This window comes from Anguilla rostrata, chromosome 6 (genome assembly GCF_018555375.3).
Source record: "Anguilla rostrata isolate EN2019 chromosome 6, ASM1855537v3, whole genome shotgun sequence".
NCBI classification, from domain to species: Eukaryota; Metazoa; Chordata; class Actinopteri; order Anguilliformes; family Anguillidae; genus Anguilla; species Anguilla rostrata.
In genome coordinates this window covers 56,407,045-56,432,044 of record NC_057938.1, presented here as the reverse complement: position 1 = coordinate 56,432,044, position 25,000 = coordinate 56,407,045, and the positions used below count along the sequence as shown (strand labels likewise).

The 25,000-nt window shown below is 49.5% G+C and overlaps 2 protein-coding genes across 5 annotated transcripts in view; one reads left to right on the top strand and one right to left on the bottom strand.

The window, feature by feature from the left end:
- The window catches only part of pak5 (p21 protein (Cdc42/Rac)-activated kinase 5), a 54,500-nt gene extending 36,193 nt beyond the window's left edge, over positions 1-18,307 (top strand). For 2 of the 3 annotated variants that reach the window (XM_064340786.1, XM_064340787.1), the window contains 7 exons: positions 1-742; positions 6,833-7,330; positions 8,142-8,275; positions 12,816-12,942; positions 15,464-15,589; positions 15,795-15,929; positions 16,404-18,307. The exon at positions 1-742 is cut by the window's left edge and continues 119 nt beyond it. In XM_064340786.1, coding sequence (XP_064196856.1) covers positions 1-742; positions 6,833-7,330; positions 8,142-8,275; positions 12,816-12,942; positions 15,464-15,589; positions 15,795-15,929; positions 16,404-16,559 — 1,918 coding nt within the window. In that variant the 3' untranslated portion in view covers positions 16,560-18,307. The other variant, XM_064340788.1, reaches the window with a different exon arrangement.
- Positions 18,308-20,804: 2,497 nt separating this feature from the next.
- Positions 20,805-25,000, bottom strand: part of lamp5 (lysosomal associated membrane protein family member 5) — a 10,512-nt gene continuing 6,316 nt past the window's right edge. Inside the window, exons 6-7 of one of the 2 annotated variants that reach the window (XR_010330717.1) lie at positions 21,316-22,554; positions 20,805-21,274 (exon numbers count right to left, since the gene is read on the bottom strand). Coding sequence is in view for 1 of the 2 variants with exons in the window: in XM_064340784.1 (XP_064196854.1) it covers positions 22,379-22,554 (176 nt within the window). In the remaining variant the exon portion in view is untranslated. Of the gene's footprint in view, positions 22,555-25,000 lie in introns of both variants that reach the window. The other variant, XM_064340784.1, reaches the window with a different exon arrangement.

Genomic DNA, 25,000 nt, shown 5'->3' with positions numbered 1-25,000 from the left:
GCACCAGCACCCCCCCGGGCCCAAAGCGGCCGGCCCCCCCTCCTCCTCCTCCGCCTCCGCCTCCGCCTCCTCCTCCCGCGCCCCAGAGGAGAACGGCTTCAGCCACTACTACTCCTCCCGCTACTCCTGTGACCTGGACGGCTCCAAGGAGCTCCCTGGGGAGGCGTTCCGGGACCGGGGGGGCGGGGAGGCGGAGTGGGGGGGCGGGGCCGGGCGCCACTACCGGCTGGGCAAGCAGAACGGCCACTCCATCCGCAGCCCCTTCTACCCCGACGCCATGCCCCAGAAGGGCGACTACGGCCGCCTGCCCCCGGACTACCACACCTACCTGGAGACCAAGGTGCGCTCGGACCTGGAGCTGGCCGGGGGCGGGGCCGGGGTCGGGGTCGGCGCCTACTACCGCACCTCTGTGGGGAGCTCCGCCCACGACTACACGCCCTCGCGCTCGTCGCTGCACAGCGAGCAGACGCAGTATGGCCCGGACGGCGCGGGCCGGGGGGACTGGGGGTACGGGGGCCCCCCCAGGGAGGACTACGAGAAGCGGCCCAAGTCGTCGTACGTGGGCCAGTCCAGCCCCCAGCCCGCCATCCGGCAGCGGTCGCGGTCCGGCTCGGGCCTGCAGGAGCCCAACCCGCCCTACACCACCAGCGCCTTCAGATCCACGCAGCAGGGCCACCCCTACAGCTCCTACACCTACCCCCGCCTGTCCGAGACTGTGAGCGCCACCCAGGGGATGCCCAAGGTAATGCAGCCCTGCAAACGCGATCAGAGTAATGCTTCTGATAATTATTATTCTATAACTACTTCCGCAGTCTCAATCGCATATCAGCGTAGAGCTAAAAGAACAGCAGCACATACCAGCGCATACCAGAACAGTGTTTGTTTTGCTTGGTGATTCGTTTGCCGTTTTGCCTGAGGACAGAAAAATAACTGAGAAAGAATGACTCCACTTTTTAACATGCGCACACACACACAAATGCACACACACACTCTCTCTCTCTCACACACACACACACACACACACACACACACTCACGCTCTCTGTCTCACACACACACACACATACACACACTCTTTCTCTCTCACACACACACTCACATACACACATACACACACACTCTCTCTCTCTCACACACACGCACACACACACTCTCTCTCTCACACACACACACGCACACACACACACACACACTCTCTCACACACACACATGCACACACTCTCTCTCTCTCTTTCTCTCTCACACACACACTCACACACACACACACTCTTTCTCTCTCACACACACACTCACACACACACTCTCTCTCTCACACACACACATACACACACTCTTTCTCTCTCACACACACACTCACACGCACACACACCATGCTGCAGCTCATTGGAATTCTCCCTGAGCTCCTCCTGCGTTCACACAGAGGCGCACAAACTTTATGGTCTATAACACTCCCCCATTGTGAGCCCAGTCTTCATTTAGTGGCTGAAAGGACAAAGGAGAGGGGGAGCGGATGGGGGGGGGGTCAGAGTTAAGGCTGTGAGCGTTATCTCCCCCCCCATCAGATTAGCCGCGAGGCCGGCCTGCTTTAATGTTGTGCAGGTGCTGTGTGATGGATCTGGTGTCACTGCTTAATCTTCTCTGCTCAAATGGGACCGGGAGCTGCTGCCCGACTCACAGAATTACTTACAAGAGCCGCGCCGAAATCAATTAACTCACCCCACCAACCCCCCAACCCCCCCCCACTGCCCCCCAACCCCCCCACCAACCCCCCAACCCCCCCACTGCCCCCCAACCCCCCACCAACCCCCCAACACCCCCCACTGCCCCCCAACCCCCCCACCAACCCCCCAACACTCCCCACTGCCCCACTCCCCGCTCGCCACCGGGAGAGGAGCGCACGAGAACGAGAGCGGAGAGAGAGAGAGAGAGAACAGGGAGAGAAGGAGAGAGGGAGAGAGAGAGAGAACAGGGAGCGAAGGAGAGAGGGAGAGAGAGAGAGACCCCCTCACTATGACACTGCAGAAGAGAGGGCGAGAACGGGGAGAGAAGGAGAGAGGGAGAGAGAGAGAGAGACCCCCTCACTACGACACTACAGGAGAGAGGGAGAGAATGAGGAGACAGAGAGAGAACGGAGAGAGAGAGAGAACAGGGAGAGAAAAAAGAAAGGGAGAGAGAGGGAGAGTGCCCTCTCACTACTACACCGCAGGAGAGAGAAAGAGAGAGGGAGAGAGAGAGAGAGCCCCCCTCTTTGCTACACCACAGCTAGTCCCAGCACAAATACTGTGCTGATGATACTGAGCCCGCCCCCCCCCTTCTCTTTTTTATGTTAGAGAACTCTTTCTCTGAGGATGCACCGATAATGGCTTTTATGATAATTAAGCAGCGAAATGTCTTCAAAATGATATTCATTATCATGATTCAGGCATTTTTCCTTCCATCCAACTGTAAGTGACTAAAGCAAGAACATTAATGGAATACATTATGGTATTAGTAATTTCTGTACTCCTTATTTCTAATAATAATAATAATAATAATGATAAATTACTGTGAATAGTAAATTCACCATCATTTAAAGTTAAAAGTCACTTGAAATTCATAGGTGGGCAGGGCTGTTAATTTTTTTGCCCTTCATTTGAATAACAATGGTGTTCAAATAAGGATACATATGTGTTAATTCTGATGATATAACTGGCCCTGTAAAAACAACTCAATCAAGATGAATGTTTTATCACTTATATATTAGCTTCAGCAAACACACAGGTGCGTACAGGTTCCTTTTCTGTCATGCCTGGCCTTGCTCAGGTACGCGGGCGTTTGCGCACGTTCTGGAAGGCGTAGCTCTAACGGTCTGAGAAAGCGCGAGCTTGCCGCCGTTAGCTCGTGCCGAAACCGCGGGCTGTTTTCAGCGATGTGCTCACTGGGCACTTTGACGGCTGTCACTTCCAACCGTGAACAGAAAACAGTTGAGCCGGTAGCTGAGCGCTGTTTGTGTTTGCCTGATCACAACCGATAGCTGCCGGTGTGTTAAAAGGTGTGTACAGACTGATAATAGAGCGTTATTTCTCTCCTGTAATCCTCCTGTTCCCGAAGTAGATGACTCTTCAACAGTGTAACCCCCTAATGTACAAAAAATGTATTAAAAAATAAATGTCATTACTGGGAGGCCTAGCTTCACTGCAGGTGTATGTAGGTTCTCCATTGTACAGATTTCATCCATGTCTTATCAGCCAGATGGGGCACCTTGACGTTGTGATATGAATTAAATGTATTATTATTATTATTATTGAACAGTCACTCGTTGTAAAGGTGTGATTCTTATTTTATCTGGGGAAATCATTATTTTTTCTAGTGCAGTATACTTTGAGAACAGCAGGTAAAACCGAACTGTTTAAAAGTAGCCTGCTCCTTTTTTGTCTGTGTCAGTTTATATCGTGTAAATATTTAGCTCTTTTTTTAGTTCTAGTTGCACGAGGCAAAGGCACCGGATTACTGAAAGTGAGGTATTTATTGACTTTGAAGCCATTCTCGCTGCGGAGGAATTCAAAAGTGTGCTCGATAACACGCCGCTAATTAACGGCTATGATACGCTATAATTCTGCTTTCATTGAATGCAAATAGGGAAAAAAAGACTTCTTAAATGTCATTCCAGAGGAGACAGAATGAGAAACATCTGCTCTATATCTCGCTCGCTATCAGAGTTACCGCGTAACCGCAGTCGATTCTGAAAAAGAAAAAAGAAAAAAAAAGACGTGGACAGAACCCCCCTCCCAAAAAACAAACAAAAAAAACATATGCCGTTATGTGGTAATGTCTGTCTCTGTGAATTTTACACACGCGTTCTCCTTGTGGGAATACGTCCAAATAGCGCTGGCGCAGCTGCGCCTGTCAGCGTGCGTTGTGTGTGAGCGAGTGCACGGCTCAGTGGAGCACGCGCTACGGCTCCGACGTGCAGAAGAATGAGCTTCTGCTGCCGCCGCTGCTGCTCTTCCGTGAAGAAACCACCGCCGGTGCCTCCCATCGCCGCGGCAACAAAAACATCCCTTTGTTCTCCTCTCAGGGCGAACAAGCAGCCGGCTGAGTAGAGGAATAAACCACACACTCACACGCATACACTCATACACACACACACACACACATACACACACTCACACACATACACACTCGCAGACACACACACTCACACACGCACGCACCCACACACCCACACACGCACTCACACTAACACACGCACACATGCATACACACGCACGTGCACACACACACACTCACAGATTTTCAATTGAATGTAGCCAGCCATTGGAATCCAGTGCTCAGTGTTCACTAGTGGCATGGCGTAGGTAAATATATAATAATAATAATAATAATAATAATGAAATCACCATAAGCTGAGTGGTTAGAGAATTTAATACAAAATTATGGAAATATGGGTGGAAGAATCCACAATGTATCAGTCTTTCCTTTGATTTGATTTGTACAGGTGAATATAGCCGTGTGGTGGCCACTGTACAACACTCACTGTACAGCAGCACTGGACATGATTACACAGCGCTGCGCCTGAGGGGGGCGGGGCTTGGGCGCGTGTCACGTCCTGCCAGTGGTTGTTATGCGCGCTCTCTCCTTATTCACCGTGACACGCAGGCCCGGGGATGCCCTTTCCTGCCTCCCCCGCTCCCCCCCCCCCTCCTGGAAGAGTCGAGGTGTGGGGGCGGGGGTGACGCAATCAAATCGTGACTCCTTTGTGGAGCGTTCCCCCCCTCCCCCCCCCATCAGGTTGTCGTGGTGAGTGAGTCAGTCGCCGCGGCGACGGGCTGCCCTGGGACTTCAGTGACAAACTGATGCTGCAGCGTTTTTTTTTTTACCGTTTTTTTTTTTTTTTCTTGCTGCCTTAGCATAAAACGGTTCCACTGCAGAATTCAATTTCACAGTTCAGTTGGGCTGTTGATTACGCTGCCAAATTCAGATTAATGTGCGTTTAACTAACGTGGGTCTGGGGCCTCCCTCGGCTGTCAGCCCGCGCACCGTCCGCCCCCCCAGCCGGCCCCCCCGCCCCGCAGCCCCCCCCCCGCGGCGCGTCGGCGAATGACAGCCGCTGGAACCTCCGCGCGCCGCACCCCCCCGTCACCCTCCCGGTGATATTGATTGATTAAACGAGTCCATCGGCGTAATTATTCGCGGTCCCGATCCATCAGGAGCGGCGCGTGCGTGTGCTGCAGGCCTCTCGTCCCGGCCTCGGCCCGAGCGCGCTGTCAGCAGCCGCTCAGAACGCCGCTCCCGCTCTGTCATTAGGACTCTGTGTTCGGTGGGCGTGGGGGAGGTAATTTAATTTAGCGCCCCTTACCGGGTTAAACTTTGCGCGATCATTTTACACGAGCGGGGGCGTGGAGGGGGGAGGGGGGGGGGGGTGGTGGGAGGCATTTTTCGCAGGCTGTCTCCTTGTCGTGCGCGGATATTGTCTCTGGCAGGACGAGGCGTCATGTGACTCAGAGCATCTCCAAGAAAATCCATGGCGGCAGGAGCCCAGCTGTCACCGCGGGCTGCTGCTGCTGCTTTTTCTGTTCGGTTTTTTTTCTGCCTGGGAGCAGAACTTCAGATGAGTCGTGACGCTATTCAGCGCAGTTTCTGTTCATTTGGGCGGCAGTCAGACCTCTGTGGGAGAGAGAGGATGGCGCGGGGGGGGGGGGGGGGGGGGGGGTTTGGGTGGGGGGGGGGGTGTGGGGGGGGGGGTGTGCAGGGAACAGGGAGGCCGATGGTGAACAGTCACACACACTCAACACGCTGCATTTACAACAGTAACTGCAGATTTATCTCCCCTTAGATTAAACACACAGAAAAGTAATCTGTCCCCAGGAGCTCATGTCTTAGTTTGCGGGGACGTCCGGTGGCGGCGCTTGCTGTCCTGTTTTGGGGGGAGTCACTGAAAGTGTGACCCTACACTCACATGAGAGGCGTGACAGAAAGTGCAGAGCAGGTGGATTTTTTTTTTCCTCTTATTGAGCCCCTGAGCTATGGGCTCCATGGTAACCTGCCTTATTGCTTTACTGTTCTCTGGTGATTACATTACAGCAGTACAGCCCATTACACCCCCCCCGCCCCACCATTGGGTGCGATTGGGTTCGGAGTAATGACCCCTCCCTCCCACCGCGGGGTCACGATGGCAGAAATCCCACTGCTGTGTCTGCTCCTCACTGCTGCCTGGCTACGTGAGGCAGTTGCCGTGGAGTTGCCCACGGCCACAGAGTTGCCCACGGCAACCCATCGAAAATGCTCACGGCTAGCCTTTTTTTGCTTGCTAATGTAGGCATAGGCTACCTTAATGGAGCTGAGCTACGACAGGGTACTGCGCAGTTGTGCAGGTGAGCATTCTTGCTGCGCAGGCGTGTGCAGGCATGTGCAGGCGTATGCGCGTGTGCGGGACGTTTGGGAACGCAGCTCAGAGGCAGGCACTCCACCACACTCAGCTATTCCACACAGTGTGTGTGTGTGTGTGAGAGAGGGAGAGAGTGTGTGTGTGTATGTGTGCGAGAGGGAGAGAGTGTGTGTGTGCATGTGTGTGTGTGTGTGTCTGTGTGCGTGACTGTTGTGATGAGGCAGCACAGTTGGAGTCCCCATCAGTGGCTGTGGTCCCAGTTGGCTCCACAGAGCTAATGGGGAGCATGTTTGAGCAGCACACAATCAGAGAAAGCACTGCACTAAGCAAAACACATCACCCTCCCAGTACAGCACAGACACCCAGTACAGCACTGACACCCAGTACAGCACAGACACCGTGTGTGTGTGTGTATGAATATCCATGCAGAAACACTGACAGGCCTCCTGTGTGTGTGTTGGCACAGGGGGACTACGACAGGGCGTCCCATGAGGGCAGCCCCCCAGTCCCGGGGGCAGAGACGTACCCCCGGGGGCCCCTGAAACTACCTCAGAGCCAAGCCAAGCCCGGTTACCCCAGCAGCTTCCAGTACCCCCCCACATTCCACTACAAGCCCTCCCCCTACCACCACCCGCCGTCCCAGCCCAGCCCCCCCTACACCCCGCAGGGGGCCTACTCCCAGCCCTCGTCCCCCTACATCCCCCCCGGGGCGTACCCCCCGCCCAGCTGGGGCTCCGCCTCCGACCAGCAGCCCTCCCGGGTGTCCCACGAGCAGTTTCGGGCGGCCCTGCAGCTGGTGGTGAACCCCGGGGATCCCCGCGAGTACCTGGACAACTTCATCAAGATCGGCGAGGGCTCCACCGGCATCGTCTGCATCGCCACGGAAACGCACAGCGGCAAGCAGGTGGCCGTGAAGAAGATGGACCTGCGGAAGCAGCAGAGGAGAGAGCTGCTCTTCAACGAGGTCAGCGTCCGCTCCCCTGTCCTATCGCACCTGTCCCCTCTCTTACCTGTCCTCTCTCACCTGTCCCCTTTCTCCCTGTCCTCTCTTACCTGTCTCCTCTCTCACCTGTCCTATCTCTCCTGATCCCTCTCTCACCTGTGTGTGAGTGTGCGTTTGAGTGTGTTTGTGCGTGCATGCATTCGTGCGTGTGTTTTGTTTCGAACTGCTGGAACTGACCAGCAGATGCTGAACCATAGGACCATATTTCAGCTTATTTGCTTCTGCGCAGGTACCATCAGCAGCTGCTGTGTGTCTGTGTGCCGACCTGCGTGTGCACGTGTGAGTGAGTGTGTGAGTGTGTGCATGAGTGAGTGAGCGTGCGAGCGAGTGTGTGCACGTGTGCGTGAGCGTGCGAGCGAGCGAGTGTGCGTGTGGGCGAACAAGCGCATGTGTGGGTGTGCATTTCTTGTTCATAAGCAAAGAAGCTTAAACACGGTCCTATTAATATGTACTGACCCTAATCCTTTCAATTAAGCTTCTGTTTCATTACAGGAATAAGAATAAAGAAAATATATTTTTCCTGATTTTGTTGTGTTATACAGTAGTCCTTTTAAGCATGAATGTAGAGCTTCTACATGTGCATCTCTCCCAAACAAATGTACTTCCTTTAACCTTATTTAAAATGTACACTGTTAATGCGCTGTTCTTTAAAATCTTGTGAACTCACACACTGACGCCTGGGTGCAGTTCCTGCAGTGTGGTGTTGTGCACCTGAATAAACGCCCTTCCCTCCTCACCTGTAACTCGGCTGACGTGCTTTCCGCTGCTCCAGGTGGTGATCATGCGGGACTACCATCACGAGAACGTGGTGGACATGTACAACAGCTACCTGGTGGGGGACGAGCTCTGGGTCGTCATGGAGTTCTTAGAGGGAGGGGCCTTGACTGACATTGTCACTCACACCAGGTAGGCGTGTACCTAACACTGCACCCGTACAGATTATACAGGTAGGCGTGTACCTAACACTGCACCCGTACAGATTATACAGGTAGGCGTGTACCTAACACTGCACCTGTACAGATTATACAGGTAGGCATGTACCTAACACTGCACCTGTACAGATTATACAGGTAGGCATGTACCTGACACTGCACCTGTACAGATTATACAGGTAGGCATGTACCTAACACTGCACCTGTACAGATATAGGTACCTGTGCTGATCTATATTTACCTGCTTTCTGGCCTGCAGTGTGCAATAAATCTGTCCACTTTTCAGGATGAGATTGGCAATGTCTTTAAGTGAATAATCACAGAATTTTTTAATAAACAATTTAGAGTGAAAAAATGCATTATTTTTTGAATTTATTTATTTAAATAAACTTGTTCTTAACTTGAATTGTTATTTTATCACCCCAGCGATAAGTGTTGATCAGATCCTTGCCAGGGCATTTTTTGGTCAGGATCTAGAGAGAAGTTGTGTGTTTGCGTTTTTATTTTGTTGAGCAGAGCGGTGGCTGGGCGTGCGCGTGCGGTTTGTCCGTTTGGATAATTACAGTCATCGGCAGCGCGTGTCGGCTGAGGTGACACCGCGTCGGTGGGAAATTGCACAGCGCTGTTTGGGGGGGGGGGGGGGTGAAGGGGCACACACCCCATCAGCCAGCGCTGGAGTTCCCAAAACTACGACCCAGTTTATTAGCTGTTAAAGAGAGAAAAAACCCTGCTTCTGCACAGAACTGTGTCCTGAAGGATCTCATCCACACAGAGACAGCGTCTTACACACATACAGACACTGCAGTGTTCACAATAATAATAATAATAACAACAACAGAGTGAATAGCAGCTGAAGTTCATTGCTCACTGACAGTGCGTAAGAACATCAGTGTGTAAGACTGTAAGAATGTAAGAATATAAGGGTGTAAGACTGTCAGAACATCGTCAGCGTAAGATCATCAGTGCGTAAGACTGTAAGAATGTAAGGATATAAGGGTGTAAGACTGTCAGAACATCGTCAGCGTAAGATCATCAGTGCGTAAGACTGTAAGAATGTAAGGATATAAGGGTGTAAAACTGTCAGAACATTGTCAGTGTAAGACCATCAAGGTGTGAATGTGAGGGTGGTTTAAGGGCACAGAAGGCGCGTCAGACGCATCATTTCCTGTTTCGTGCTTCTCTCTCTTCCTTCTTTTCCTCGGGGGAATTCCTTGAGTAACCGCTGTGCTGGGATTCTTCTGAAATGGCGCTCCTGGGTGTGTTTGTGTGTGTGTGTGTGTGTGTGTGTGTGTGTGTGTGACATCATCAGACCTGCGTTTGGGTACTGGGAGGGTTCCTTTGGGGGGAGCTCGGTGGCGGGGGAGGGGATCAGAGGGTACATGGGTAATTCCTCATGACGGAGGTCGGAAGGTCAGAGTGCCAGAAGGGGGGGGGGGGGGGGGGGTTGCAGGCACCCAGCAGGTGGGGAGAGACGGGGGGGGTTGGGGGGAGTGGAAACTCGTGAATCTGGACGAGCACCTGGCCTCACCGCGATGCCAAAAACGGCCAAACAGCCCCGGTGCCTTCAGCCTCAGCCCCTGTACCCGTCCTCCGTATGGGCCAATCAGATGAGATTTATTTATAAGAGAGGGAAAACAGGCCATCCAGAGCGCTCTGAACTCTGCGGGGAAAATGAGAGGACTACAGTGGCGCATCTCACCGCGCGAATGCCGCCATTTTAAGGCCAGCACGGCTGGATATCCAAAGTGCAACCTGTAGCACAGATCGTTCTATATTACCTCCACCAACAGGGTTCATGGGGGTTCATTTTTGGTTTCCATTTTTCCTTTCAATGTGCACCAGCCAATCAGGATGTCTTCTACATTGCCTTTAAATGTAGTGTGACATTAGGCATTCTTACTTTGCCGTGTTGGTTGGTGCAGCACATGTTCTGTGCTGCTGATGCATGGCAGAAGATGAGAAGCAGGTTCTTCAGAAAAGCATGTCCTTCCTGTTAGGCGCGTCCTCGTGTGTGACGCCGCTTGGCTGAGAACATGTAGCGCTTGGAAAGAGCGGTGCGGTGGGCCTGAGGAGAGCGGCTTAATCACGCTGGAGAAACAGAGACGAGCCCTCGAAACGTCAGCCGCTGAGCGCGCGCGCCTCGCGCCGGGAGCGGAGGCGATGGTGATGACATCAGCTCGCATAACGTCAGCGGCCCGGGAACCTTCCAGAATCTTCCTGACGTGTTCCGTGGCCTGATTCCCCGCTCAGCTGAGGGTCCACTTCCCCCCTCACTCAGCTGGTGGTGCGGAGGATACACTGTATCTACGGCACAGCTCTTACTGTGACACGTGCACTCGTCATAAAGGGGATCCTACAGGATTCTATACGGTTCTGCCAGTGGCCCCCTGTTCTCATTTCTGCTATTACATTACATTACATTACAGGCATTTGGCAGACGCTCTTATCCAGAGCGACGTACAACAAACTGTATAACCATAACCAGGAACAAGTATGACGAAACCCCTAGAGAGAAGTACCGGTCCAAGTACAGGGAACAACCGCATAGTTCAACCTGGACCCTGGTGGTTAAACTGATTAACACTAACAACGAGAACGGCAACAACGCAATCTATGGAAAAATAAAAATAAATAAAAATACAAGTAGTCGTTAAGACTGGCGCATCAACTAAGTCACCTATTAAACAGCTGCCTAGTTACAACCCTAAGTTTAGTCATTTACAGGGGGGGAAGGGATGGGGAGAGGTGCAGCCTGAAAAGGTGGGTCTTCAGTCGTCGTTTGAAATGGGTCACAGTCTCAGCTGTTCTGACCTCCACAGGGAGGTCATTCCACCATCGTGGGGCCAGAACAGAGAGGAGACGTGTTCTGGAGGTGCAGGTGCGAAGAGGGGGAGGTGCTAGGCGTCCTGAGGTAGCAGAACGGAGGGATCTGGCTGGCATGTAGGGTTTGAATATCTTTTGAAGGTATGCTGGGGCTGATCCCTTGACTGCCTGGTATGCTAGAACCAATGTTTTGAATTTGATGCGAGCTATAACAGGCAGCCAGTGGAGGGTAGTGAGCAGGGGAGTTACGTGGGAGTGTCTGGGTAGGTTGAAGACCAGACGAGCCGCAGCATTCTGAATGAGCTGCAGGGGTCTGGTGGCAGATGCCGGTAGTCCAGCCAGAAGAGAGTTGCAGTAGTCCAGGCGGGATAGAACCATTGCTTGGACCAGGAGCTGGGTTGAGTAGGTGGTGAGAAAGGGGCGGATTCTGCGGATGTTGTATAGGAAAAATCTGCATGCCCGGGTTACTGCTGCAATGTTGTTGGAGAGGGACAGCCTGTTGTCCCTATTCAAACTAATTGTGGGATTTGACAATAAACACTTTGCACCTTTTTCACAGGAAAGCTTTGAAAATTGTCTGCTGTGCAGGTTTTCATAATGGCCGGGGTATAGGCCAAGATACTGGAACTTCAGAATGGGTGAAATCCAGGAACAAAATTTAATCAGATTAATTCAAATATCTATGCAATACCAAGAAAGTGAAATGTAAAACTAGAAGGAACTGGGTATTGCGCAGGTTGTATTTTACATGTTTTTACATGTCCTGGTTTTGCTCTGGATTTCGGAGGAACTCCAAGCTCCTGTCACCGCCTGCAGCGGCTGTGTTCTGCACCGCGTTTCCCATGTTAAAAAAAAACAGAATCAATAACCCACCGTCACGTTGATGGCCGATTTCACGCTTGTCTCTCTCCCTCCTTTCTCGCCCACTCCGCCGTAGACCGGGCGGTTTCCGTGTTGCCGTGCCGACGTCCTGTTCGTAGACCGGCCGGTTTCCGTGTTGCCGTGCCGACGTCCTGTTCGTAGACCGGGCGGTTTCCGTGTTGCCGTGCCGACGTTGTGTTCCTAGACCGGGCGGTTGCCGTGCCGACGTCGTGTTCGCGGCGTAGCCGATTAGCTTCGCCCGCGCGGAGCTGTTCTGGGAGATAGGCGCGCGCGGGTCTCCCGCCGTGCTGCAGGCCGGTCAGCTTAAGCGGCTCCGCTGCTCGCCCGTTTATTTAGCGCGGTTTACACGCCCATGCAGCATCCTGAGCCGCGCGTTACCGCGATTTTTGGAGCGATTGAATAAATAGGAAAATTGGCTCACGCCCCTGTTGCAGCTTATGACTCAGGAAAATTTAGCATGAAACTCAAAAATAACCAGGAAACAGCGAGGACATTCTAGCTGGATATACTAAGGGTTTATTTTACATTATGAGTTTATTTTTTTTTAAGTATCATGATTTTAAGGTTATTAACACTATCATATATCACTGTTTATAAGAATAACGTGGTATAATAATAATGTGTAATTGTCTATTTACAGATTTTTCCTTGACATGTTTTTTCACAGTGATTTTTTAATGGTAGTTTACAGCAGTACATTTTTACGGTAGTTTACAGTAGCGTGTTTTCTTTGTTTTACAGTAAGAAGCGGTTAGTAGACTGGGCAGGTGTGAAGGCACGCAGGTGAGGGGTTTATTCTTTCATTGCAGGATGAACGAGGAACAGATCGCGACCGTCTGTCTGTCCGTCCTGAGAGCGCTGTCCTACCTCCACACTCAAGGGGTGATCCACCGAGACATCAAGAGCGACTCCATCCTCCTCACCAGCGATGGGCGGGTCTGTACACCTTACCGCGGGTTCCCACACCTGTTCACACCTGTTCACCTGCATTCAGTAACTCACTTGTTCACACCTGTTCACCTGCACTCACTAACTCACCTGTTCACCTGCACTCACTAACTCACCTGTTCACCTGCTCTCGCTAACTCACCTGTTCACCTGCACTCACTAACTCACCTGTTCACCTGCACTCACTAACTCACCTGTTCACCTGCATTCGCTAACTCACCTGTTCACCTGCTCTCACTAACTCACCTGTTCACCTGCACTCACTAACTCACCTGTTCACCTGCACTCACTAACTCACCTGTTCACATGCCCTCACTAACTCACCTGTTCACCTGCTCTCAGTAGATCAGTAAACCTCACCTGTCACATGCAACCAGTACCTTGCAGCTGTTTTCCCACGGTCTGTTATTCTGTCAAGTACAGGAAAAATTTTCCTTCATAATGTATGAAATGCTGTTTCCGAAAGCCCCTCCCCTCGTTGTGTTAGTTTACTGAGGACTGTGGGGGATGGTGTTCATTCTGTGTTTCTGTGTGTAGTTCTGTCCCCCGCTGTGCTGACTGTGCTGTGAATGCTGTGCTTGTCATTACTGTGAAAAGCGTCCTGCGGCCTCAGGAGTCTTGCACAGCCACAGCAGCCGTAGCGCATGTTCTCTGTAAAACAGACCCCCCCTCCCACCCCTACACACACACACCCCCACCCCCACGCATCCCCCCCCACCACGGGCCCCCCCCACACGCCTGCGTTTGAGCTGCACCTCAGTAGCCGTAGCGCATGTCCTCTCTAAAACAGACCCCTCGCCCCCCCCCCACACACACACCCCCCCCTCCCCATAACGGAACGGCACTTCAGCAGGCGTAGCGCTGAGCGCCGTGACTCATGGGATAGCAGTCGTGACTGAACGTGCCGCGTTCAGGCTGCGTTCAGGCGGCGTTGAGCTCGCGCTCGTGTGACTGCTCTGTGATTTTATCATCAGAGGACAGACACGCTGCTGCACACGCTCACTGCACACGCATTACCCCCAGCTGCTCCTCCAGCGCAGACATGCAGTACAAATATACTCAACAAACCTTTTTTTACACTGCAGTACACATAATGGTAACATATTACTCTTCGTATTTTTTTAATTATACATCGGAATATTTGAAAGAGGCAATAGTTTAAATCTGTTCACACATTCTGTGTAGCGTTGCAATATCTTGATGATATATTTTCAGTGTATTCCATCTCTGTGGGGGATGTTTTGGAGAGTGGTTCAGCGCTGGAGTTGTGAGTGAGTGCCTGCTCTGCGCCTGAGAGGCGAGACGGGACATTCGCTGCTCCTGGTGTGAGATTAGTGAACAGGGCCCACATACACACACTGCTCCTGGTGTGAGATTAGTGAACAGGGCCCACATACACACACTGCTCCTGGTGTGAGATTAGTGAACAGGTCCCACATACACACACTGCTCCTGGTGTGAGATTAGTGAACAGGGCCCACGTACACACACTGCTCCTGGTGTGAGATTAGTGAACAGAGCCCACGTACACACACTGCTCCTGGTGTGAGATTAGTGAACAGGGCCCACGTACACACACTGCTCCTGGTGTGAGATTAGTGAACAGGGCCCACGTACACACACTGCTCCTGGTGTGAGATTAGTGAACAGAGCCCACGTACACACACTGCTCCTGGTGTGAGATTAGTGAACAGGGCCCGCATACACACACTGCTCCTGGTGTGAGATTAGTGAACAGGGCCCACGTACACACACTGCTCCTGGTGTGAGATTAGTGAACAGGGCCCGCATACACACACTGCTCCTGGTGTGAGATTAGTGAACAGGGCCCACGTACACACACTGCTCCTGGTGTGAGATTAGTGAACAGGGCCCGCATACACACACTGCTCCTGGTGTGAGATTAGTGAACAGGGCCCACATACACACACTGCTCCTGGTGTGAGATTAGTGAACAGGGCCCACGTACACACACTGCTCCTGGTGTGAGATTAGTGAACAGGGCCCACGTACACACACTGCTCCTGGTGTGAGATTAGTGAACAGGGCCCACATACACACACTGCTCCTGGTGTGAGATTAGTGAACAGGGCCCACATACACACACTGCTCCTGGTGTGAGATTAGTGAACAGGGCCCACGTACACACACTGCTCCTGGTGTGAGATTAGTGAACAGGGCCCACGTACACACACTGCTCCTGGTGTGAGATTAGTGAACAGGGCCTGCATACACACACTGCTCCTGGTGTGAGATTAGTGAACAGGGCCCACGTACACACACTGCTCCTGGTGTGAGATTAGTGAACAGGGCCCACGTACACACACTGCTCCTGGTGTGAGATTAGTGAACAGGGCCCACATACACACACTGCAGCTACAGGACCGTCCCGTAGTCAGTACAGCTGTTTGAACGCTCCCCGCCTGCCCGATTCAAGCGGCTCCACTGGCCCTTTGGGTCACGGCTCTGTTTTTCCCTTTTGGGTCACGGCTGTGTTTCTCCCCCACAGATAAAGCTGTCGGACTTCGGGTTCTGCGCCCAGGTCTCAAAGGAAGTGCCAAAGAGGAAGTCCCTGGTCGGCACTCCGTATTGGATGGCTCCCGAGGTCATTTCCAGGTTACCGTACGGCACTGAGGTGAGCTCTTACACACCCGGCACACACGCCATTTAAGACTCCTTTTAAAGCATGTATTCTGAATCACGCTTCTGACTTCACTGGGATTTTGCTACGGTTCATGGGACTTAACAACAGATGGTTGCAAGTTCAAATCCCCTCCACAGCAATTAGTTATACAGCCCGATTTCCCTGAGTGGTTTAACACGTGCTGTGCTGTTCGCAGGTGGATATCTGGTCTCTGGGGATCATGGTGATTGAGATGGTGGATGGAGAACCCCCCTATTTTAACGAGCCCCCCCTTCAAGCCATGAGGAGAATCCGGGACAACCTGCCCCCCAGGTTAAAAGAGCCCCACAAGGTGAGCCCGTGGTCACATGGTTTCATGTCTTCCATTGTTTTTATGTGTGGGTGTGCTGCAGGTGTCCTCCGTGCTGTGGGCCTTCCTGTGTAAAGGTCAAAGGTTAAAGGTCATGTGTGTTTCTGTGGCAGGTGTCATCTGTGCTGCGGGCCTTCCTGTGTAAAGGTTAAAGGTCAAAGTTCATGAGTGTTTTTCTCACAGGTGTCGTCTGTGCTGTGGGACTTCCTGTGTAAAGGTTAAAGGTCTAAGGTCATGTGTGTTTCTGTCGCAGGTATCGTCCGTGCTGCGGGCCTTCCGGTGTAAGGGTTAAAGGTCATGTGTGTTTCTGTGGCAGGTGTCGTCCGTGCTGAGGGCCTTCCTGTGTAAAGGTTAAAGGTCAAAGGTCATGTGTGTTTCTGTGGCAGGTGTCGTCCGTGCTTAGGGCCTTCCTGTGTAAAGGTTAAAGGTCAAAGGTCATGTGTGTTTCTGTGGCAGGTGTCGTCCGTGCTGAGGGCCTTCCTGGACCTGATGCTGGTGAGGGAGCCGTCCCAGCGCGCTGCCGCTCCGGAGCTCCTGCAGCACCCCTTCCTCAAAATCTCCGGGCCCCCCTCCTGCATCGTACCCCTCATGCGGCACTACCGCCACCGCTGACCAGCAAGCAGGGCGGCGCCACCCTCACCGAAAAAAAAAAAATTAAAAATCCCCCTCTCTGGGCACTGACACCTTTTACCGTAGCGTAGCTTAGGAAAAACACCTGTCCTGTTTCCAAAAATAAATGAGCAAATGAACGGAAGAATAATGGCCGACAGTACTGGGCACCTGCAGGACTACCGGCTTCGCTGGGCAGGTAGCGGTGATGGGCGGGAAATCACCTGTGTGTGTGTGTGTGCGTGCGTGTGTGTGTGTGTGTGTGTGTGTGTGTGTGTGTGTGTGTGTGTATGTGGTGTGTGTGTGTGTGTGTGTGTATGTGGTGTGTGTGTGTAGCTTGTGTGTATGTGTGTGTGTGTGTGTGTGTGTGTGTAGCGTGTGTGTGTGGGGGGGGGGTGTTTGGTGCAGTTCTTTCTTTATAGGCAGTCTGCTACCTACTCCTTGTGTACAGGGTGCATTAGTCATTGAATAGAGCTTTAAAGAAGGTGGTGAGATCGTCTGCTGGACAGCGAGAGAGATCCAGCCCTGTGATTGGCCATTCGGTCACTGGCCGTTACAGCTCAGACCCTGTGATTGGCCAGTGGAGTTCGTTCAGGGCCTATCAGAGGTGCTGAATTTAGTGGAAACCCCTGTGGGTAGTTTCGCTTCTTGAAAGAGGACTGGCTGTTATTTCTTTGGTTGTTAAAAAAAAAAAAAACAGAACAAAAAAAAATTATAATCTTTAATCTTTTCACTTTTATCTTATAACACTAACAATGTAATGTATTTTAGATTAACTGTAATTTCCTGTACAGTTTTGATAATCAGTATTTTTGTTGTGATGTAACCATTGTGATATGGGCAGTGTTAAATATAATTATTAAGTATAATTATGAAAGTTTCCGCAAAGATCTTTCCTACTATTTATATCCATTTTTTGATTGAAAAGTGAAGAGATGCTAAATAAACCAACCCTTAACTGTTACCAAAAACAACTAGAATATATTTATTATCACACCGTGACATTTATAGACAGAATTTCCGGGCAATGGTGGGGAGGGGGGAAGGTTTGAGGCAGAATTTTATATACTGTTTAAAGTATTATTTATTTTTTGAATTGAAAATTATTTTTCAGTAGTGTAGTTTTTTTATTTTATTTTTTATCAGCAAAATATCAGCAGACGGTGATGTCAGGATTATGTCACAAGAGCAATATCCCTATGTTATTAAGTCATTTGCTTAATTTAGAATCAATAGTATCAAAGACTTTGGGGAAAAAAGCTTGTGATTCACTGTGGGCCAATGATTAGAAGTTCAGTGAGACCCAATCATTCCCCTTACTGTGTGTAAATGAGCAGTTAATGCCAATGTCATCAATTACATTTAGCAATACTTAAATAAATACGTTTTAGAAAAAAAAATGGAGATCACGTTTCTATATACGGTCCGTTCATTCATTAAACCATTTTAAACCTACCGTAGACTTTATATTTATGTAACCAAAATGATTACTTGTCGGATCTTAATTCTAACCAATCACGTACTGTTAGGCAAATCCCACCCCCCACCCCCAGGTTTGGTATAATCTGAACTCATCATTCAGTGTGTTTTTGTAAATATGAACCACGTTAACGTTTGCTGCTGTTTAAAACATTGATGAATGTTCAAACTTGAATGACTAATACTTATCCGTGGTGTTGCTTGTAGAGTGAAACATGCATGTTTGTTATAAATTAAGCTGGTTTTAAATTAAATAACAAAAAACACAGAAAGCTGTAGTATGTCTATTTTGTCTGCTCTAGTATAAATGTCCCCTTTCAAATAAATCATTAATATTATGTTTTCAGAGAAAAGTCACACGTCAACATTTCCACAACCGCAGCTGTAACTGGTGCTGCTTCTTAGTCACCAACCTTTCCCCGAAAGCGTTACAGAGCATCCTGTACGAACGAATGACGGCCATGTTTCTGGATCTTTCCGCACGGCAGGGTCAGGGCTTCAGCTGATCTGTGCTGCAAGTCCAGTGAACATTTTAAATTCACTTTAAAATTCAGCTTTCCGTCTGATTTTAGCAGCCACTCTCTTGGAAAAAAAAAAAAAAAAAAACAGTGACTCTTGTAGCTTGGAATAAAAGTATATTAATAGGCTATTATGGCATTTCACACAGTCCATGTGGATCTGTGTGAGGATGATTTTAAAGCTTACAGTTTATGCACATTTGAACGAAAAACATCAACATAAAAGGTTCGACGACAAGGTCCCTGTCCATTTCCAGTTTGGAGGCTGGACACTGTCGTTGCTCCATCATTGTTAATTTAGTCTGTGGTCATTCAGGCCCTCTTCTGTGTGATAATTAAAGCCAATCCTTTGCATATCAAAGGCACCATTTCCTCTGAGGCTTCACTTTAAAAGAAAAATAAAGAAAATGGCACCGGGCCAGACAGAAGGCTCAGCCCCAAACAATACAGCAGCAGCCATTTTAACGTGTTGGTTGGACCGAAGGACAAAATGTGAAGAACATAAAGCACATAATCCATGTTCCATTGTAGAGGTGCGATCTCCAGGAATTAATCTTGGGCAGGGCCCTTCAAAGTTCTGACATGCAAAACCTTTGAACGGAGGAAATGGTTGAACGGGCGCAGTGAATTATGCCTTTTAATAAAGTATTAGTATGAGAAATTTAGCAAAACCATGCAGACTGGCCAAATAAACTGGAATAACAAATGTGAAAATATCAGCCTAATAAACTCTCTGGGGCCCATTCAATTTTTATGGCCTACATATCAAAATAATTATCTTATGAGGAAGAGCCATCTACAAATTAAACATTACAAGCGCGAGATCTGCTCTCTATACTTTGCCCTTACCTTATCTGCATTTACACTGTCAATTTCATTTATTGAAACGTTTCGTTTTTTCAAACCCTCAAACTTACTGTTAATCACGCATCAAGCACTACGCCTACGCGACTGCCGTAAAGATGCCCTAAGCAGTCTCGCGCATGTGCGCGCGCGTTATCTTCACCTGGTTTAAACCGTCTCAAGAAGTCCACAGCGGATTTTCCCAGACTGTGAATATTGACTCACATAAGTTTTATATTCAGAAATACTGTCGCAACAACCCACTTGAAGATTATAATTAATTCAACGTTGAGGCAACATGTCGAGTTAAGGTTAGTTTGTTTACTTTTTCCACGTTACAATTTTGTCTGATTTGTGTAACGTCGGTTTGGGCCTTCTCACGGGAGAGAAGATGGCGGCTACCTAGTCTCGTCAATTTAGCCAACCTTAGACGCTTTGCTTTGTCGACACGGGAGAAGTAGGGGAGGAGAAGAGCCGGGGGGTATGTACTGGACACAACTGGAACCAGGAAGCAGTTAAACTGTGTTTGTTGTATCAGGTGATACAATTCCATTACGAGCTGACCAAGAGTGAAGTCAAGTGAGACGGGGGTAGCCTACACACTAGCGGCGGTGTTCAGTAGAATTGGTAGCGAAGGACATTATTTCCATTACGGGATGATCTGACGATTGGCATTTATAAATGATATACTTGATGTTCGGTCAAGTTGGCAACAGCATTGTTTATGTCCTGCGTTGTTCCATCTGGAGTATTTGCTAAGACAATGACAGATGTGAGTTTCGGCCGTTCAGTGAGTGTTGAAGGGCAGGCGTTGTTTAGAAAAAAAGGTCAATTCAGCCTTAACGTTAGTTCCTGATAAGTTCCTCTCTGTCTGTCCAATTTTTTCTTAAAATCGAGAGGCGTGTTTGGGTGACCTGAAATCTTGCACTCGTTTATTTTCAATTAGACTTTTTTTCATTCTTACAGGGACTGGGGGCGCGAGACAAATGGTCAGATCAATACCCATCTCCGCCATTCCCTCCGGAAACCGGTCATAATTCAGGTATCGATTTCTCCCGAGTTCAGGTCATATTGATTGCTGCGTTCGGTGTTTCTCGCCGCTGGTTTTGTCGCAGACGGAGTTGAAAATACTTAAGTTTAAACAACAGCAGACCGATTCATTTCTGAAATGACAAATTGGATTTGTTTTGAGTGATAGGCGATTCTTCATTTCATAATAGCATAGTTGACCATGACAAACATTCTGTTTCTAAATATTTCCATTCTAAGATGGAAACACTACTAGAATTAAATTTAGATATATGAAGAGTAACTCTGGTATGAGGTATACAGTTTAATGAATTTTGAAATGGGAGTTAAATCACGTAAAATAAAGTAAACTTACATATCCAGAGATCTACAGCCAGGAAAGTGTTGAATGATTTATTTTCATAAACAGAATTCCACACAATTAAATTTTCATTGTTTTACTGTTTTTCCTTATGCATAGTAATTCTTAAAATATTGTACTTCCAAAGTAAAACTCTTATGTTTTAAAATTGGACACTGATGTACTTTTCCCTTAAAGCAATAGATTAAGACATACTTATGGACTTAAACTCTCAGAATCCTTCGTATGCATACATTTTAATTTTCCCTTATCTTCATAGATTTATTTAGACATTTTACAGATTTATACATTCAAATGAAAATATGAGCCATTTTTAATGGTAATTTTTAAAGAGCGAGATGTGTAGAAAGGTAGCAGGCTGTCGGACATACAGACATGTGGGGCACAGGTGAGACACAGGTGGGGCACACGTGAAACACACAGGTGACTGCGCTGCGATGAATCCAGGCTTCAGTACTGAGCTCTTGCACACCACACAACACTGTCCACTTCCACCCACCACACAACACACAACACTGTCCACTTCCACCCACCACACAACACACAACACTGTCCACTTCCACCCACCACACAACACTGTCCACTTCCACCCACCACACAACACTGTCCACTTCCACCCACCACACAGCACTGTCCACTTCCACCCACCACACAACACTGTCCACTTCCACCCACCACACAACACACAACACTGTCCACTTCCACCCACCACACAACACTGTCCACTTCCACCCACCACACAGCACTGTCCACTTCCACCCACCACACAACACTGTCCACTTCCACCCACCACACAGCACTGTCCACTTCCACCCACCACACAACACTGTCCACTTCCACCCACCACACAGTACTGTCCACTTCCACCCACCACACAGCACTGTCCACTTCCACCCACCACACAACACTGTCCACTTCCACCCACAAACACGGCATTTCAGAACAGGGACGCTCCAGCGAGCTCACAGCATAGGCTCTGCTTCGGCTGTTTTTCTCTTTGCAGCTCATTTTACATATAAATAAACAAAGATAATTAATAAAACACCTCCAAACGGAAAACTGCAGGCTTGGGGAACTAAGAGAGCAAGAAACGGTGTGGTGTGCCACTGCCTAGGGAGCTTCGGAAGGGATTTGGGAATGTTTCAGTGATTGGGAATGTAAGGGATTTGGGAATGTAAGACTGATAGGGAGTGCGGAATGGATTTGGGAATGTAACAGTTTTATGGAATGTGATAGGATTTGTGATAGTTTGAGTGTTTGGGAACGTAAAAGGCATTTGGGAATGTAAAAGAGATTTGGGAATGTCAAAGGGTTTGGGAATGTAAAAGAGACTTGGTAATGTAAAAGGGATTTGGGAATGTAAAGTGATTTGGGAATGTACTGTAGGAGTGTTTGGGAATGTAAAAGGGATTTGGGAATGTAAAAGGGTTTGCGACTGTAGGAAGGGATTAGCAAGATTGTCGGGTACTTATAAGCTATGGAAGGGTTAAGGGCTGTTAGGGGGTGGGTGGGTGACTGTGTGAGAATCTGGCTTGTGTCGCAGCTGGGGTTGGGCACGGGCACGCGGCCGGGCGAGCCGCTCTCTCCCTCTCTCACATGTTCTTGTAGAGCGAGCGGTCCCGGGGCAGCTGCGGCTGCTGCGCGGTCATTTTGAGGTGCACGTGGTAGACGGAGAGCGTGATGACGATGATCAGGCCCAGGATGACGCCCAGGATCAGGGGCAGGGTCTCCTCCAGCTGCTCCCTCTGGTCCGTGATGCACTTATAGGCTGAAGAGAGAGAGGGGGCGGGGGGGACCCCATTACTAACACCCTGAATTTCACACCCCATTCCATATACCCCAAAAGTCACACCCGGTCAATGCCTCCCTATTCCAGACTCTGCATTAGTGCTGAGGATCAGTTCTGTATTTCTGTGCCCGTTCTGGTAACCAGGAGGAATGATGACAGCTCAGAAGTGACACCCGATTTGCTCTTTGCTGGCACTGCAGACCTTTGGCCAGCAGGTGGCAGTGTGCAGTTCGGCGCGTGTACAGTATGAGAGGTTTCCCTGTGGTCTGTGGTCTACAGTAACGTTTACTGTAAGGTCCGCAGTGAAAGCCTGCACGGCCTTAGCGCTAACATGTAGCACAGACATTTAATTCTTAATTTTCACTTAACAGCTTTTTGGCATGTTAGATACTTTTGCTCATTTCTTTTGGGTTTCATGGATGAGCAGGAGAAAGAGAGGATGAGCAGGAGAAAGAGAGGATGAGCAGGAGAAAGAGAGGGTGACTAACACACTCAACACTAACACACTCGACATTAACAGACACAACTCTAAGACACAGAGTACTAACACACACAGTACTAACACATACAACACTAACACACACGACATTAACACACAACATTAACACACACAGTACTAACACACACACACAACATTAACACACACAATACTAACACACACACACAACATTAACACACACAGTACTAACACACACACACAACATTAACACACACAGTACTAACACACACACACAACATTAACACACACAGTACTAACACACACACAACATTAACACACACAGTACTAACACACACACACAACATTAACACACACAGTACTAACACGCACACTTGGCTCCATGTTGCAGAAACACATGTTCTGCTTGCTGTGTGTCAGTAGTGGAGAGAGATGGTTCGGATGGGTGAGGAGGAGAAAAGCCTTTGCTCTGTGGAGTCAGGTGTCCCATTATAAACCAGCTCATTGGTCAGATGTGTTGGGCCCTTTGCTGAAGGAGAGGCAGGCAAAGCCATGCAGATATGTAACATGGATAAGGAGTAATATTTATGACCTCATGAATATTAAAAAGGGGAAGGTTCTGGTCATTTGGGAAGCGTCTGGCTTATGCGTTTCTCTAGATGCAGTATGTCTTTCATTCTGAGCAGCTAAATCTCTTAATGGTTAATCAAGACTGTTGGAGTTCCTGTGAAACCAGCTTAACTTTACCCAGCATATCCAGGGAAACCATCAAGAATTAACCCGGCATATCCAGGGAAACCATCAAGAATTAACCCAGCATATCCAGGGAAACCATCAAGAATTAACCCAGCATATTCAGAGAAACCATCAAGAATTTACCCAGCAAAACCAAGGAAACCATACAGATTTCATCCAGCATATCTGGAGAAACTATCAAGAATATGTCCGGGAGAACCACGGCAACCATCGAGAATTTCCCCAGCCTATCCATGGAAACGGCGCTGGTGTTAGCCGAGGCAAAGCCAGTGAAAGCACGCAGGTTTTATCCAATGGGAAAGCAGTCGGCTCGTTTCCCCCGGAGACATGGGCCGCTTGCCCGTAAACATTAGGACATCTGAGCAGCAGTCTGCGTTCTTCACAGTACAACAGCCCTTACCCCAACTACACCTTCCCCCCCCCACCCCCCCCCACCCCCCACCACTACCACCCCCTTTCCCCCCCCCCCCGCCCCCCACCCCCTTACCCCCCACCACTACCACCCCCTCTCCTCCCCCCGCCCCCACCCCCTCCACTCCCACCCCCTCCCCCCCCACCCACCCCCCACCACTCCCACCCCCTTTCCCACCCCCCCTAAAAGGAGTGGCAGTCAGCACCGATGGGGATAAGCTCAACAAACACACTTCACCATTGCTTTGCATAATCATGGTAAATTTTTAAATAAAAATTTTTAAATAAATAAAAAAGTTTAAAAAAAAAAGAAAAAAAAAAGGCGTTTTAGTGAAGGTTTGATCGCTTTCCACTGTGTACGAGCATATGTTCTGCACATCGTGTGTGCGCGTGTGTGTGCACGTTTATCTGCAAGTGCAAGCGTGTGTGTGTGTGAGAACGTGCTGCGGTGTGTAAGTGCAAGCGTGTGTGTGTGTGCGTGCACGTGCTAAGAGTGTGTGTGTGTGTGTGTCTGTGTGCGCGTATACGCTTGTGCGCATGCTCGCACGTACAGTGCACCAGGGCTGTATAAGGTAATGGAACACGCTGATGTGTATGTTTAATGGGCGTGCCCTGATGATGTCACTGCCAGGTCACGGCCAATGGCGGCCTCGCTACAGTCGGGCGGGTTAACTAGCCAATGGGAGACTCTGCGCATTGCGGATATCTGCTGGGTTTAAACACTCCCTCTGCACCATCTCACAAGCCATTCTAAAAAACCCATTTCACATTAATTGTTACTGGTACTGATTGTTGTTGTCA